At 39.0% G+C, this 13,787-nt stretch overlaps 1 protein-coding gene across 1 annotated transcript; it reads right to left on the bottom strand.

Moving 5' to 3' along the window:
* Positions 1 to 12,210: 12,210 nt before the first annotated feature.
* Positions 12,211 to 13,459, bottom strand: LOC109856185 (peroxiredoxin-like). The gene is made up of 3 exons (XM_020431179.1): positions 13,270 to 13,459; positions 12,885 to 13,108; positions 12,211 to 12,796 (listed from the first exon to the last, which is right to left on the bottom strand). Exons 1-3 carry the CDS (start codon positions 13,312 to 13,314, stop codon positions 12,337 to 12,339), a joined length of 729 nt encoding a protein of 242 aa, XP_020286768.1. The 5' UTR covers positions 13,315 to 13,459; the 3' UTR covers positions 12,211 to 12,336.
* Between the last annotated feature and the right edge of the window lie 328 nt (positions 13,460 to 13,787).

The following is a 13,787-nucleotide window of genomic DNA, read 5'->3' as shown; positions in this document are numbered from 1 at the left end:
TACATGATTTTGAGTCCCTCCCTTACACCACGAGCGATAAAAGTAAGCTGTGTATGGTTTCTCTTCCGGTTGGTCGTCGATGTAATAATAACCGCGTACGTAGCCGCTCTTCGCGTTTCAGTTCGTTTCTTAAAAAAAAAAAAAAAAAACAAACTCCAAACGGAATGCAAAATTTTTGCGGAGACGGCAATTACGCGTCCCGGTGTTTCAACTCCGCTCGATTCTCGACACACACTCGAAGTCTCTGTAGATAGTTTATAATATAGCGGTAGAAAAGCGACGATGCGCGTGAAAGGAGCAATTCGCGCGGATGCGAGGAATGAAAATTTTTCGAACCGTCCCGCGTGCAATTGCGCGACATCTATGATATATTTTAATTGTTGTCGAACTGTATATCTGTTTTGTTTTTCTTCATATCGTTTTTCTCTGTAAATAGTTTTTTGCGTAAAGTGTAATATATAATATCGAGAGAATGCGCCGAGGGGGGGAAGACGCGCTGCGAATCTGCGACGGATAGTAGCTCCGTTAATGTAATCCGGGGATTTATAAAAAAAAAAAAAAAATCGGTGGAATTTCGGTGAGTTCAATTCTCTCTTCAATTCAGAGAGACAGATATGAAAAGAGCGTACTTTATTCCATTGTCGCGTATAAGCACGGGAGATCGTTTTCTATGGAAATTCGAACTCGCTGAAATTACGCTGGTTTCGATGCCTGATGTAACCAGTTCGCTGTGGTTGTAAGATTGAACAATGTATACATACATAGACAAGAACACACACACATACACAAACACACACACACACACACACGTTAAGACACAGGCAGGGTTCCTACGATATATTCCACCTGTTGTGATAAAGTATCTAAACGAATAATTTTATTAAACAAAATAGTAGAGCTAACGAGGAGTCCCTCTCTCTCACATTGTATATCACCTATCTATAGACGTCAATTAACAAGGAGAAGGTTCGCCCTTACCGTGTTTTATACGGATATTTGTGATCCGAGACCTCAAGATTATTGTACAGCCCACTCACGTTTCGTAATCGCTAAAATAATGATCGTTGAACAATACAAAATACCCGTCGTTCGAATTTTACTTCTACTCAAGATCTACACCGAAAACAGCTCAGGATCCTACACGTCGCGATGTATCATGTGCGCGGGAAATACTACGTTCGTAAAATCAATGACGATATTCAGATAGTCCGGAATCAACGTGTACGATCGAATAAAACCCCACACACACGAGCGTCCCAGGCTTAAAATTGTGCTTTTGCCTATAAAGAGCGAAACAATGGAACGCACTGGCGGCGTTCACGTAAAAATCCCGAGCCTAGGATTAAAATTAATTGTTGTGCGGCTTCACAAGGGGCCGGTCGTAACTAAACAAATTGACGCAGAGGTAAAATGCAACGTTTCCGCTTTTCGAAAATAAAATCAACGGACGATTCTTTGATGGAATCGTGATTCGAATCGAGAAATGCGTCGGTTAATAAAAACCTATCGATCCACATCTACACAGTCTGCGCTTCACAATATGAATAAATTCACGTGGGAAAGTGCTATTTAAAAAAACAAAACAAAAACAGTTTGCTTTATATTATTTATCTTTCATTATATTTGGCAAATTTCTGAGATGACATTGCGAACGAGTGTAAACAGAAAAGCAAAACCTTCGAATCTTTCAAAAGTTTTTACAAATCAAGATTTATCGTGCAAACACAGACTCGTACTGAGAATATGCTTCGAGAGATATTTATGGAAGATTGTTTGTTTTTTTCAGGTTATGTCACATATTTTTATTCTTTATCTAAATTATTATTTTCTTAAAAGATTAACAAAAAAACCATTTTCTTTTGATAAGAGCGACATCGACAAAGATACGACTCAAATATCACAACAAGTTACAAACGCGAATAAATAACCGCGTGGTTTGTCGGCGCTGCTCGACAATCCACTTGTGCGCTCAAGTGCACCGGAGTCGCTCGCTGCATCCGCGAGCGTATAGCGAGGCGCGGCGCATTCAACGCACTTACGCGCATTCACGCGCATTCGCTCGTCGTAACGTCGCCGAAACAGCGAAGCTGGCATCAGCGGCGACCACGAGGGAGGAAACGACGACAATGCACCTGCAACTGCGACGCATGCCGCGCGCACACACACATACACGCGCGCGCGCGCGCGCGAAACAGCAGGAGTGTATAACAGCAGGAGTAAGTAACACGTGCGCGTAAGTACATGCACTTCAATCAACGCTCTCGCGCCATCGCACCTTCATTTCTCTATTCTGGCCTCTGATCTCTGCGGGTGTGTTTTTTTCATCCGTTTCTCTTTCCGTTTTATCTTTCTCTTTTCTCTTTTGCCGTCGTCTCTATCTCTTTATCTCTCGTATAGCTCGTGGTATTCGCGCTTTGCTGGCCTTTTTCCTTGCGATTCCAGATGTCCCGCCTCCACATCAACCCGCACGCGGTAAGCTTTTCGTAGACCGCAGGGAATTGCTAGTATCGAGGATATTGTCTAGCGCCCGCTAGGTTCTATCTGCTTCCCCGGTGCGCGCGGTTTGTTCTGTGTTCGGATTGCGTTTGCCTTGTACAATCATACAGAACGGGATATTCTCGGAATATTCATGGATATCTCTCAGAGATACGAACTGATCAAATATTGTGTGGCGCGTTTCAGTTATATCCAATATGACGGTCTAAAAATCATCGGATATCTGTGTTGTTACAATGTAGATTATAAGACATTAGAAAAATAACAACTTCCACAAAAATAAAAGTATCTAACTATAAAATAATACAACTATTAATAAATTTTTGTACAAATAAACTTTTAATTTGACGCTAGTATTTTTGAGCGCACATTGAAAGAATTAAATTACTTTAAATATTTTTTCTGTATCCTAAACTTTTTATTTCTTAATATTTCAAAAAGAGATTCACAAAGCGCGAAATATCTAAAGTTTGTAATGTCATGTGAGATTTATTTATTTTCAAGATCCAAATCTAATGGTCGCACGCGAAGACATATAAAAAAATTGATATCGCTGGGTATACTATTCACAAATATTTTCGCAAGATTTTTGTTGTTCGTAAGCGGAAAGTCGCAAGCGCGATAGCGAAAAAGTGTACCGCGCGTCATGCAGTAATAGAAAATAAAAAACAAAACGAACGTCTCGTTACGAGAAAATATTCAAACCGCGCGCGGAGATACGGAGAGAAGGAAAAATGTGTATAAAATAACCGATCGGTTATTATCTAATTTTTCAAACAGATCACTTATTATCTAGTCGTTAAAAAACTGTTGAATATCAAGTTGTGAGACTAATAAAAAAAACTCTTATCGCATTTACAATTATTATTGTTTACTTTTAATATGGTTGTGTCGCGACGCGAGATCAATGTTATTAAATAAAGTGAACAAATTAAAGGTTTACACACCGAAGCGAGCGGCGTAATATTTTTGTCAGTAAGTAATACTAATTTTTAGGGGATCGATATTAAAAATTCCTAAGAGTAAAACAAGCCAGACTTGAAAAAAATAATATGATCATAATATACATAATCATTATTAACCTAATATTATTAACTTATCGATGAGAAGTAATTTAAATAAAATATGTAATTTAAATGAAATATGTTTAGTAACAAGTCAACACATATATCGATATGTTACATATTAATTAAGCGGGATGAAAATATGTTAAAAAATGTAAGATATTAAAATTCGACTTGTGTGCTACTACGCAATTAAAAATAATTGTATCGGTTTTGTTTGTTATTCAAAATGTGCACATAAAATTACTCTGCGGCTTTTTCTTAATTCGTCTAAAGCTCATTATCTAAAGCTGCGTTTCAACGTGTGACATGTGACGATTAGCTTGACCCTCGTCGTGTTACCTCTCTTTTGAAAAGAGAGATTTCCCGGTTTTTAAAATATCGAAAATCGTGTTTGCCGAGGATCGAAAGTTCATCGCTTCATTGTCGCGAGCAATCCGGGAGTCGAGTTACGGTTCCTTTCGCGCCTCTCCACCCCCTATATATCGCGTCCCGAAGTAATTTAACACGTAAGAAGATCACAACGGACTCTCGAAATCCGCGTCCTCCTCTTTAAGAGAACACGTAAGTGACGATCGTGTTACAACCGAAATTCACACAAAACGCGCCGGAACCGACGGGTTTTTCCATTTAGATATGTAGATTGCCTTCGAGGTTTAATAGCAGCTCACAAAACTCGCACGTACATGTCAATTCTTGAAATTCTCGTGTTTAAAGGTTCAAATCTGATCATTTTATTATCTGATTCCTTCTTTTATTTTGATCAGTAAAAAAAGGATTGCGCACGAGAAAAACGCAATGACTAGCGAATACACACACGTAGAAAAAGAATCATCAAAATCGAGCGAGAACAGTTCAAAACATGCCGGTTCTTTATAAATCGCCGCGAAGTCGCAGATATTAATTTTGTGCCGCCTACGTCATCTACCGCATGTGGATCCTCGAAACGTCGTGCGTGACCCGAATTACCCTCGACTAGATGCGGATTGATAAGGAATTAATTGTCGCGCCCACCGCCGCAGAAGGTCGTTTAATTTCCTCGCAACCTCGTCGATCGGCTAATCGAGTTAATTACCGTGAGGTGAGATAACCGTGGCCGGCGATGACTTTGCAACAGCTGTAACGACGACACGAAATAACGCACAACCGTTTCGCAGATGACGTTTCTCTTTAAAAGAATGAGAAAGAAAAAAAGAGAGAGAGAGAGACAGAGAGCGGTCGATTTATCGTGGCCCATTATCGCCGTCGCGATCGTTTCGTGACTGTTATTACTCACTCGTAAAGAGACCTCTCGTGGTTGGATAATTACTCTAATGGAATAATTTTTTGGAAAATCTATCGTTGAGACTCGCACGGACACAAGCCACACCCACGAGGCACTAATGTCGACGATCCAGAACTCGTTAACTCGTAGATACGCTCGACATTTCGTGTACAAAAACGATGTGATGTACGTGTTAGATACGAATAAATAAACGCATCAAGTCGGATTAGACTTTGCTAATCTCCGGAAAGCGCAGTCAAATTGGAGAAATTTCGTGCGCAGACACATAATTTTTAAACAATTATAAAATTCTTCTGTATTGAATTTTTTGTGATTTTATTTTGAAAAAATAATAATTTTTCTTAGACAATGAGAAATACGCATTTCTTGAAAATTACGATTGTCTTGGTTTCTGTAATAAATTTTTGGAGATATTAATATTTTCAAACATAAATGTAAAACGAAGGAACCGATGTCAAAACACATTTTGCACCTCATTGAGATTCCGAGGGGGTCAGATTTATGACGCTCCGTAAAACAAGTCCCTGTCGGGAAGGGGAAAACTTTTGTCCCTAATCATCTGTCGCAATCTTGTGGTTTACTTTTTTTTTTTTTTTTTCACGGCGCTCTTTACCGTCAAATGTAATATAATACATCTTAAAATTGTACACACACATATTTATGTTACTGATTGAATGCATATGTTAAACATATATATTGAATGCATGTATTGAACATGTATTGTGAACGTATCTTTATCAATGTTCTAATTTCTCGCATTGGGATTTGAACGCGCGGTTTTGTGCGTCCGTGTTTCGGTTGAGGTAGTTCGAACCCGACGACGATAGAAACTCGTCGTTTCGGGGTAGAAAATACCGGGTCTGACACGACGACAAAGAGAACGAAAGAAAGGGAGACAGGGAGAAAGACAGAGAGAAAGGAAGAGAGAAAGAGAGAGAAAGAGGGAGTCAATGGGTATAAGCACTAAGCACGTAACTATAAAAGGAGCCGGGGGTTGCGAATCGTCGCTAGATTAAAAAGAGGCTCCCTTTTTCGCTTGCTCTTTTATGCCGGTGCGCGCTGCGCGCCCCATACGCATCGCGCGTTCGCTCTTCCTCCTCCTCCTCCTCCTCCTCCTTCTCGACCCGGTAACGTTAACGTTACCGCGCTTACATGTAGGTAGGTACTCAACACTCACACATCCGCGTAGCATTCGATATCTCGCGACCGTCCGTTTTCGTTGGAAAAGCAATTCGATCTGGCAGCACGAGTATACGGAGAGGGGGATACGCGCCACCCTCCTCTCGCCCCTTTTTATCTCTCCAGACCTGCTCAAGCGTCAGATTTCCCAATGCTGAATTCGTCTTCGCGAATGTGCTTACTCCCCGTTTTATCGGTAATGCAAATTGCGGCGAGTCCTGTTCTGACTATCGTCGAAAAAGGAGCGTGAGAGATTCGATTCACATGTCAAATATAGTTCGAAACATCGCTTTATACGTAATATACATTTGTTTTTGACAATAAGTCTCAATTTAATGTGGTAATCTTCTGAGAGTAACTAAATTTTTTTTTGTCAAGCCTATCTCATCTATGAATCTATTTATTTATATATTACATATTTAATTGCTCAATTATATTATTGATAATTATTAATTAATTTTAAGTTCAACACACTTCTTGCATTTGTACGAGTAGCTGTATTCTGTCTCCCTTACTGCCTCGCATACGCAAACGTATAACAGCTTTGTTTTTTGTGGCACAGAACATTTAGAGAATTACGGTGATTGATCGGGTAAGTGTTTAATATCGCGACACGCACACATATCTCTGTAACGCACAATGCGCGGTTTCCATCGGTTTACTACTGCGTGCATGTACTACGCAAGGCTCGTTGCAACGCTCATATTACGATAATTAAGTGCGTAGCAGATCGTATTACCGTCTATAATAGCGGCACAAGGATAAATACGAATAACAAGCTATATAGGAATCAGCAGTTTGACGTTAAGTTTTGCGGTTCGTGGAAAATTCACGCGTCGCCGAATGTTCTAAGATGATGTTGAAAAATTTCACTACCTAGTTTGTTAATTTGCTGCTGACATTTTTTAGCGAGCAATTTTCAATCCGCAAAAAATACAAATTAAAATACGCAAAAATATTTTGTCACTCTGTGCGCGCGTGTTTCTTCTCTGTGTCGGGGAATTTACTTTTCTTCTTATCTTCAAATCGCGTTCGGCTCGTGAATTATTCGCGATTCAAGCTTGAAATACATGAATTATGATTGTTTCAACCCTCGCCCGGTCTTTCGAAATCGAAAGAGAGAAAGAGAGAGAGATAGCAAGAAAAAGAGAGGAGAGGGAACGGAAGAGAAAGCGAGCGAGTGGTACACGCGCGCGGATACAGGCCCATCGGTAAATGGATGGATGAATCTGGGCGAAAAAGGGTGCCTTTGAGCTACCGAGTCCGTTGCTGCCAGATTAATTAACGAAGCACTCGCCGGAGGGGGCCCGCGGCAAGGAGGAGGATCAACGGCAACTCCGTTATCAGGGCGGAGGGCTAATAGACAGATATCCCTGACTACTTATCTATCAGCTCACCTTTCGATCAATCTTTTCTCTACCGATCTTTTCTATTCGCCGCTTCTATATTCGCGTCAATCGTTAACTAATCGCTCGTGCCGTGACAATTTATCAGTATTTCGCAATCGATACTTCTTTCTCGATATCAATTATCGGGCACAAAAGACAAAAATTTATCGCAGAAAAGTAACGAAAAAAACAACGAATTTTGTTCTATCGTAAACTTTGAAGACGAAAATTTTCGTAGAACTTAAAAAAAAAAAAAACCCAGAAACTCTTGCTCTCTAATTATTTTGTTTTATCTTTTAACGTTAATGATTCGTTCGGTTCTAAATGCTACGAGTTTAGAAATCTCCCAGGATTCCGTATAAGAGTTTAAGCGTAATCGCCGTGTCGAGATCGTCGACCATTTGTTCCGCGCGTTACGTACAGATCCGCCAAAGATTTCGAAGCGTCCATCTAAGTAATTACTGAAAGCTCAGGAGCGTCGCGTCAGGGGGTTGGGGTCAGCGATGGTGATTAAACGTGAGATAAGATACAACAACTCCACCGCACACGTGCACACGCGATACGCGGTAGGTATTTCCTTTCGTGTTAAACCGAATCTCTTAATTGAAGTAGCAGTCGTTTGAATATTTCCGACATACTGCTGTATAAAACAGTACATGTATTGGTCAACGATGAGCATGATATCAAGATCTTTATGCGACACGCTACAGATATTTTTTTCTAAAAAAAAAAACATTTTTAACTTTATTTTTTTTTATGTCATTCCAAGTTGATATAATTTTTACTAAGCAAATTTATTGGCATAAACAATCTATTTCGCTTTAATTAAAATGATTATTTGAATGCTTATACCAGCATCTATTTAATAATATATGCGTGTGTACTTTTTCCTACAAGTAAATAAATTTTAATAACGGCCTTACACATCAAGAGCGAAAACAATTCGTGAAAGAGAAAGAGAGAAAGAAAGAGGAAGAGAGAGAGAGAGAGAGAGAAGCTAACACCCCGTATATACTTTTTCTTTAGCACCCAAATTAATTCCCGAAAAAAAAAAGAAAGGACTGGCATACGCAAATGCCTTTCTTCGCGCTAATAGACTCGTCTGCTCTCTTGCGTTTTCGCTTTCTAAAGCACAACGTTGACCCCGGCGTTCTGGGGATAATCGACTGAAAATAACCCCAAGAGACGAGCACCAGAGGCCCCCCCTGGGTCTCTGATAGACTCGTTCTTCAATACAGACTGGTGCATCTGTTCCTTTTGAAGAGAACGAATGACTTCGACAATTAGAGGAGCAGCGGCAGCAGCGGCAACAGAAATCCTATCGAAAGAACACGCTTGTGCACGACCTGCGTCTTATTTCTCGCTTACAATGATCGGAATCGTCGAGATTACGTGATTGTACATCTGCGGTAATATTATTCGAAGACGTAATAGAAGGGACGTACCAAGACTCGTTTAACTCTCAAGAGCATAAGCGCATCAAAGCAAGCCGCGTAATTTATTGTTATAATACGTAATAAAATTCCACAATAAAAAAACATACGTAAATAAAATAAAACGAAAATAATTTGTATGCGTATTCTCATGAATAAGAGAAACTCTAAAAATTATAAAGTTAAGAAGAGAAACAAAAATAAATGCGCTTCGTACAATATATAACGAGTGAGGTTCAAACTATTTTCAACTCCATCGTAATAAGTGGTTGAGAATAAAACGTTGATGTGCGCTCGGATACAATTGGCTGCTGCTCATAGAATTTTCTACAATTAAAGCATTTGCATAACGCGATGGCGTGTTCGGAATATCTTTTCATCAAACTGATGAGCAAGCGGTGCCATGTATTATACATATACGCAAGGTGATAGATTGTCGGGAACAGACACGCTATAGGGGATTTTATGCATTTAATGTCCATCCCTGTACTATTCAATTTCAAAGAGAAACGACTGTATTCAAGTCTAATGATTAGTGAGAAATATCTTTTTTAAATTTTTTATTAGCGTGCGAGAATAAATCTAAAAAAATTACATGTATGTTTAAATAAATCGAAATTATTGCGGAGGAATGTAACGTTACATTAGTCCGGGAAGAGGAACAAGACTTTTTTTTTTTTTATCACTATCATGAGAACTGCTCGAGTGAAAAACGCCTTAAAACGAAGAGACACCGCGCGGTTGTGAGACTCGGGCTGATTGCAAGTCGCCAACAGTCATGATTACTAAAGCGCAGTCTGTGCGCGATCGGCGTTGATTCGCGGTTGAACGAAAGTGCTAAACGACCAATAAGGAAGTAATAGCAATACACACAGAGACAGAGAAAGAGAGAGAGAGAGAGAGAGAGAGAAAGAGAAAGAGGAGCGGGGCTTCGCCCCCCAGCAGCGGCAACGAAGGGGTGGCTCCGCGCGCAATTACGGATTTTGAGTGACAGATGCTCGCCCAGTCGGCAGTCGGAAGATTAAAACAAGTAATCAAAGTCCCAGTAGCCACCCCGGGATGGATATGGATGGATGCACGCCTCTCCGCTCCTTCTCCCTCCTACTCCCTCTCCTGCATCCCTATCTCACTGTCACCCCCGTGTATCCCCCTCCCGCCTCTTCACCCGAGCGTTCTCTCTTCCTTTTCGTCGTGTCTCCTCGCTTACCCAAACCTCCCGTACTCCACAAGTTCTGCTTCCTCCTTTACTCATCTTACTCCCTCCTGGAAGAGCAAACCACCAAGGGGTATAAGCCCCGCGCTACTATAATATCCATCTATAGCCGTCATCAAGGCGCGGCCTGAATGCTCCTTTAAGAAAATGTTCCTTTCGCGAGCAGTCGCGTAGGAAGGTTATTAGACGTCTTGAGACGCGGGTAAAAGAGCGGACGGAGGGTGATCGGGTGGTGAGTTATATTCAAACGACGTGAGTTCTCTGCTATCCTGCTTAAAGTGCTAAAGACGTGTCCAATGCGTCGGTAATAAAGATTCTTTAGAGATGGAAGATCAACGGGGAAAAAGGGAGAGAAGAAACGACGATCGTTAAAATTAATTTTTATTTTATATTAATGTCAGGATAAATGTACTTTCGAATCTGACATATTTAAAAAAAAACCGATACTTTATATCTTTCTTTTAAAAATTTTTATCACTGATAAAAATTTTTTAAAAACTGACGCGATATCACTGTTGATTTTTTTTTTTTTTACCGTACAAAAGTATTCCGAGAATAAAAGTAATCCGCGGTTGTGAACTACAAGATAACGATCTTCCGAACAAAATAAAAATTGGCGTGGCACTTGCTTAAAATCGTTTAAGGGGATCGTCGTCGACACAATTAGGACCTTGAAACCTTACTTGTTACACGCTCGACTATCCCACAATGGAAGTACCATAAACCGCGGGCGGTGAACAAGAAATCCCTTCGATTAGACTCGGTAACATAATGCCGATATAATCTGACCACTTAATCGACAAAATATAATAGTGAATCGAACGATTACGTCTGCAATCCTTGTCCCGCGGCTGGCGGAACATAAAGCGAGAGTTATTTCAGGAAAACTGAGGATAATATTACTCCTAATTTGAGGAGAGAGCGCTTTCACCATGTATTAGTGTAAATAATAACCGAAGTGCATCTTCTGTGCTTTTTGAATCCCGACGTGTATTGTAAAAATAACAATGTACAAAAAAACATTTTCTTAACTTGGCAAAAATACTATTACTTTGCAACGGAACGTAATAAAATTGAAACAATGCTGCCAGAAAAAAGTAAAATCAATATGTTGTGTCCCCCTCTTTCCCTTCCAAATATATTCAACAGAAATATATTTAAAAAATTTGTTATTCATTTCCTTCATTTCTGTTATCTTTCTCTATTTCTCTTTAATTCATTCTTCTATTTTACACTTTGCGACGATAATGAAACCGTGGCTGCTGCGGTAGACGACTTGTCAACACAAGCAGAATATCACGAGACGAGAACACGGACGTGAATGTGATTAGTCTCGAGATTTTCGTGCGCGCACGAGTGGTGAACATGGATTGGATTTAGCGTGGATGCGGAAAAGGACGACGGGCGTGGAAGGATGAGCCGTTTATCTCAGGCGTCGCTTTTCAGTTTTTCTTTCTCTCTCGCGATCTTTCGATCCCGCGCAATCCCGGGGTTTTTCACTTCGGTACGAGAGACTCTCAGTTCCCTTTATCTTCCCTCTCATTTTTTTGATTATTTTATCTCTTCCCCCGAGAAGAAGAGGAGAGGAGGCTTTCCTCGTGCCTCTCGACGCGGGAGTATATCTTCTCTCTTGGTGAAATAATAAAAGCTTGCTCTTCTAAATTTATCATGAGCAGCTTGTAGAAACAGCTTCCGCCAGCAGCGCACGCCAACTTACCTGCCTGCTGACATTGTAACGGCTTTTAATTCCGTCATCTACCTCATGCTGCGCGCTAATTAATCTTATAGTATCCGCGCGCTCACAAATACATCCTGTTCGCGTGTGCTTCGATGTAATTTTAGCAGTCATCGCCAATTGCTCTAATTCACCATCACATTTTGGCGTAAATCGAACAATTATTGAGAAAATTTATCAAGTATATTTTTTTTTATAATTTTATATACAGATTATTTACGTTTTTTTCTTATTATGTTTACTGCTTGTTATGTTTATCATTAAACTACTTGTACTTCTCGTGTTTACATACATATATAATAGTGCATAGAAATACATATAAATATATGACATGGTTTCCAACACGACATATATTTGTATACATTTTATTTATTTTTATGTATAATTTATTTGAGAAATATATTCTATTACAAAAAAGCCCGAGAGATATATTATATTATATACAATATATAGAAAAAAAATATATTATATATAATATTATACTCATTATACTCTAATTACTGTACATACCTCCATTCTTAGAGAAAAAGTGCTAAAAACATCTTAGTTAACAGACTTAAAGTATTCCTGGCTATCCTTCGGATTTGGTTTGATGGTTTTGGAATCCGGCTGCCAATTTGCAGGACACACTTCTCCGTGTTTCTCAACAAATTGAAAAGCTTTGATCAGTCTCAATGTTTCTTCAACACTTCTGCCAACTGGCAGATCGTTAATACAAAACTGCCGAAGAATTCCCTCCTTGTCTATAATGAATAGACCTCTGAGTGCGGCTCCTATGTCTGGCAATAAAACATTGTATTTTGTGGATATTTCTTTGTTAAAATCGCTCAAAAGAGGATAGCCCAGGTCTCCACCAAGGCCACCCTGTTTCCTTGGTGTGTTAATCCATGCTAAGTGACTGAAGTGCGAGTCTGTCGAAACTCCAATCACTTGTGTATTGAGAGCTTCGAACTCGGAGACTTTTTCACTAAACGCTATGATCTCTGTTGGACAAACAAATGTACTGAAAAAAAAAGAAAAACATTATTCATGCTTTATACGTATAATATTGAAGTATAATGTTGTGCGCATATAGAAAAAAAAGTACTTACAAATCTAACGGATAGAAAAATAGAACAACATATTTGCCCTTATAATCGCTCAACTTAATTTCTTTGAAATCGCCTTTAACCACCGCAGTGCCAGAAAAGTCCGGCGCAGGTTTTTGGATTTGTGGCCAATTGCTCATCAATTTCGAACTCACTGTGAAATTACGAACATATTCTGACAATAATGTATTGTTTGTTTTTGCCAGCGAGCCAGCTGCAGCGGCGAACTGTAAACATATTCAGGTTGAAGAGATAACAAAATTAATATTACCTTCACTTAAATAAATGCATAACTTGTATTATAACCATATTATAGTGACAAATCGGCGAATGTTTTAATTTAAAATATTTGACAGTTCATAATAATTTTAGAAGAAGTATGACTCACCAGTTGTCTACTTTGTGGATACAGTGAAGCGAGTAATCGATACATTATAAAAATAAATAAAACACTAAATTTGATATACAATAAATTGTAGAATTATAGAATCGATAGAATCACTGTAGAATATTCAAGAACAACTGTGGAATGTATATGTATAGCAAGTTTTGCCAACCTTCCGAGAAACGGAGAAATGCTCGACAAACGCCTCCTGCTGGACAGCGGAAACAAGAAACGTTATAAAATTATGGATTTTAAGGTTATAAAAATCATGGACTTTTTATGAAAATAATTCAGGATAATTATGAAGAATTGTAATATAAAGTTAGCGAGTTTTATCCGATTATTTACTAAAAAAATGTTACGATAAATATAAAAATCACAAATTATTTTTACAGTGATATGTAGAAATAATTTATAAAATTGAGAAAAAGCAAAAATGGCAGCAATCATTTGAATTAAATAAAACAAATCTTGATTTTTCCTTCATTTATAAAGTTGAAAAATATTGCATTGAAAAAATT

This window comes from Pseudomyrmex gracilis, unplaced genomic scaffold, assembly GCF_002006095.1.
Source record: "Pseudomyrmex gracilis isolate BER0280 unplaced genomic scaffold, ASM200609v1 scaffold_110, whole genome shotgun sequence".
Lineage (NCBI taxonomy): Eukaryota > Metazoa > Arthropoda > Insecta > Hymenoptera > Formicidae > Pseudomyrmex > Pseudomyrmex gracilis.
The sequence above is the reverse complement of the archived record's forward strand: the minus strand, read 5'-3'. Positions and strand labels throughout refer to the sequence as shown.

What these genes read in the sequence shown, in the direction of transcription:
- LOC109856185 (XM_020431179.1), bottom strand. Translation starts at nt 13,314, where the DNA reads ATGTATCGATTACTCGCTTCACTGTATCCACAAAGTAGACAACTG. An exon ending in ATCCACAAAGTAGACAACTG is followed by an intron (nt 13,109 to 13,269) that starts GTGAGTCATACT and finishes ATATGTTTACAG; the next exon opens with TTCGCCGCTGCAGCTGGCTC. An exon ending in TTTTTCTATCCGTTAGATTT is followed by an intron (nt 12,797 to 12,884) that starts GTAAGTACTTTT and finishes TTTTTTTTTCAG; the next exon opens with TACATTTGTTTGTCCAACAG.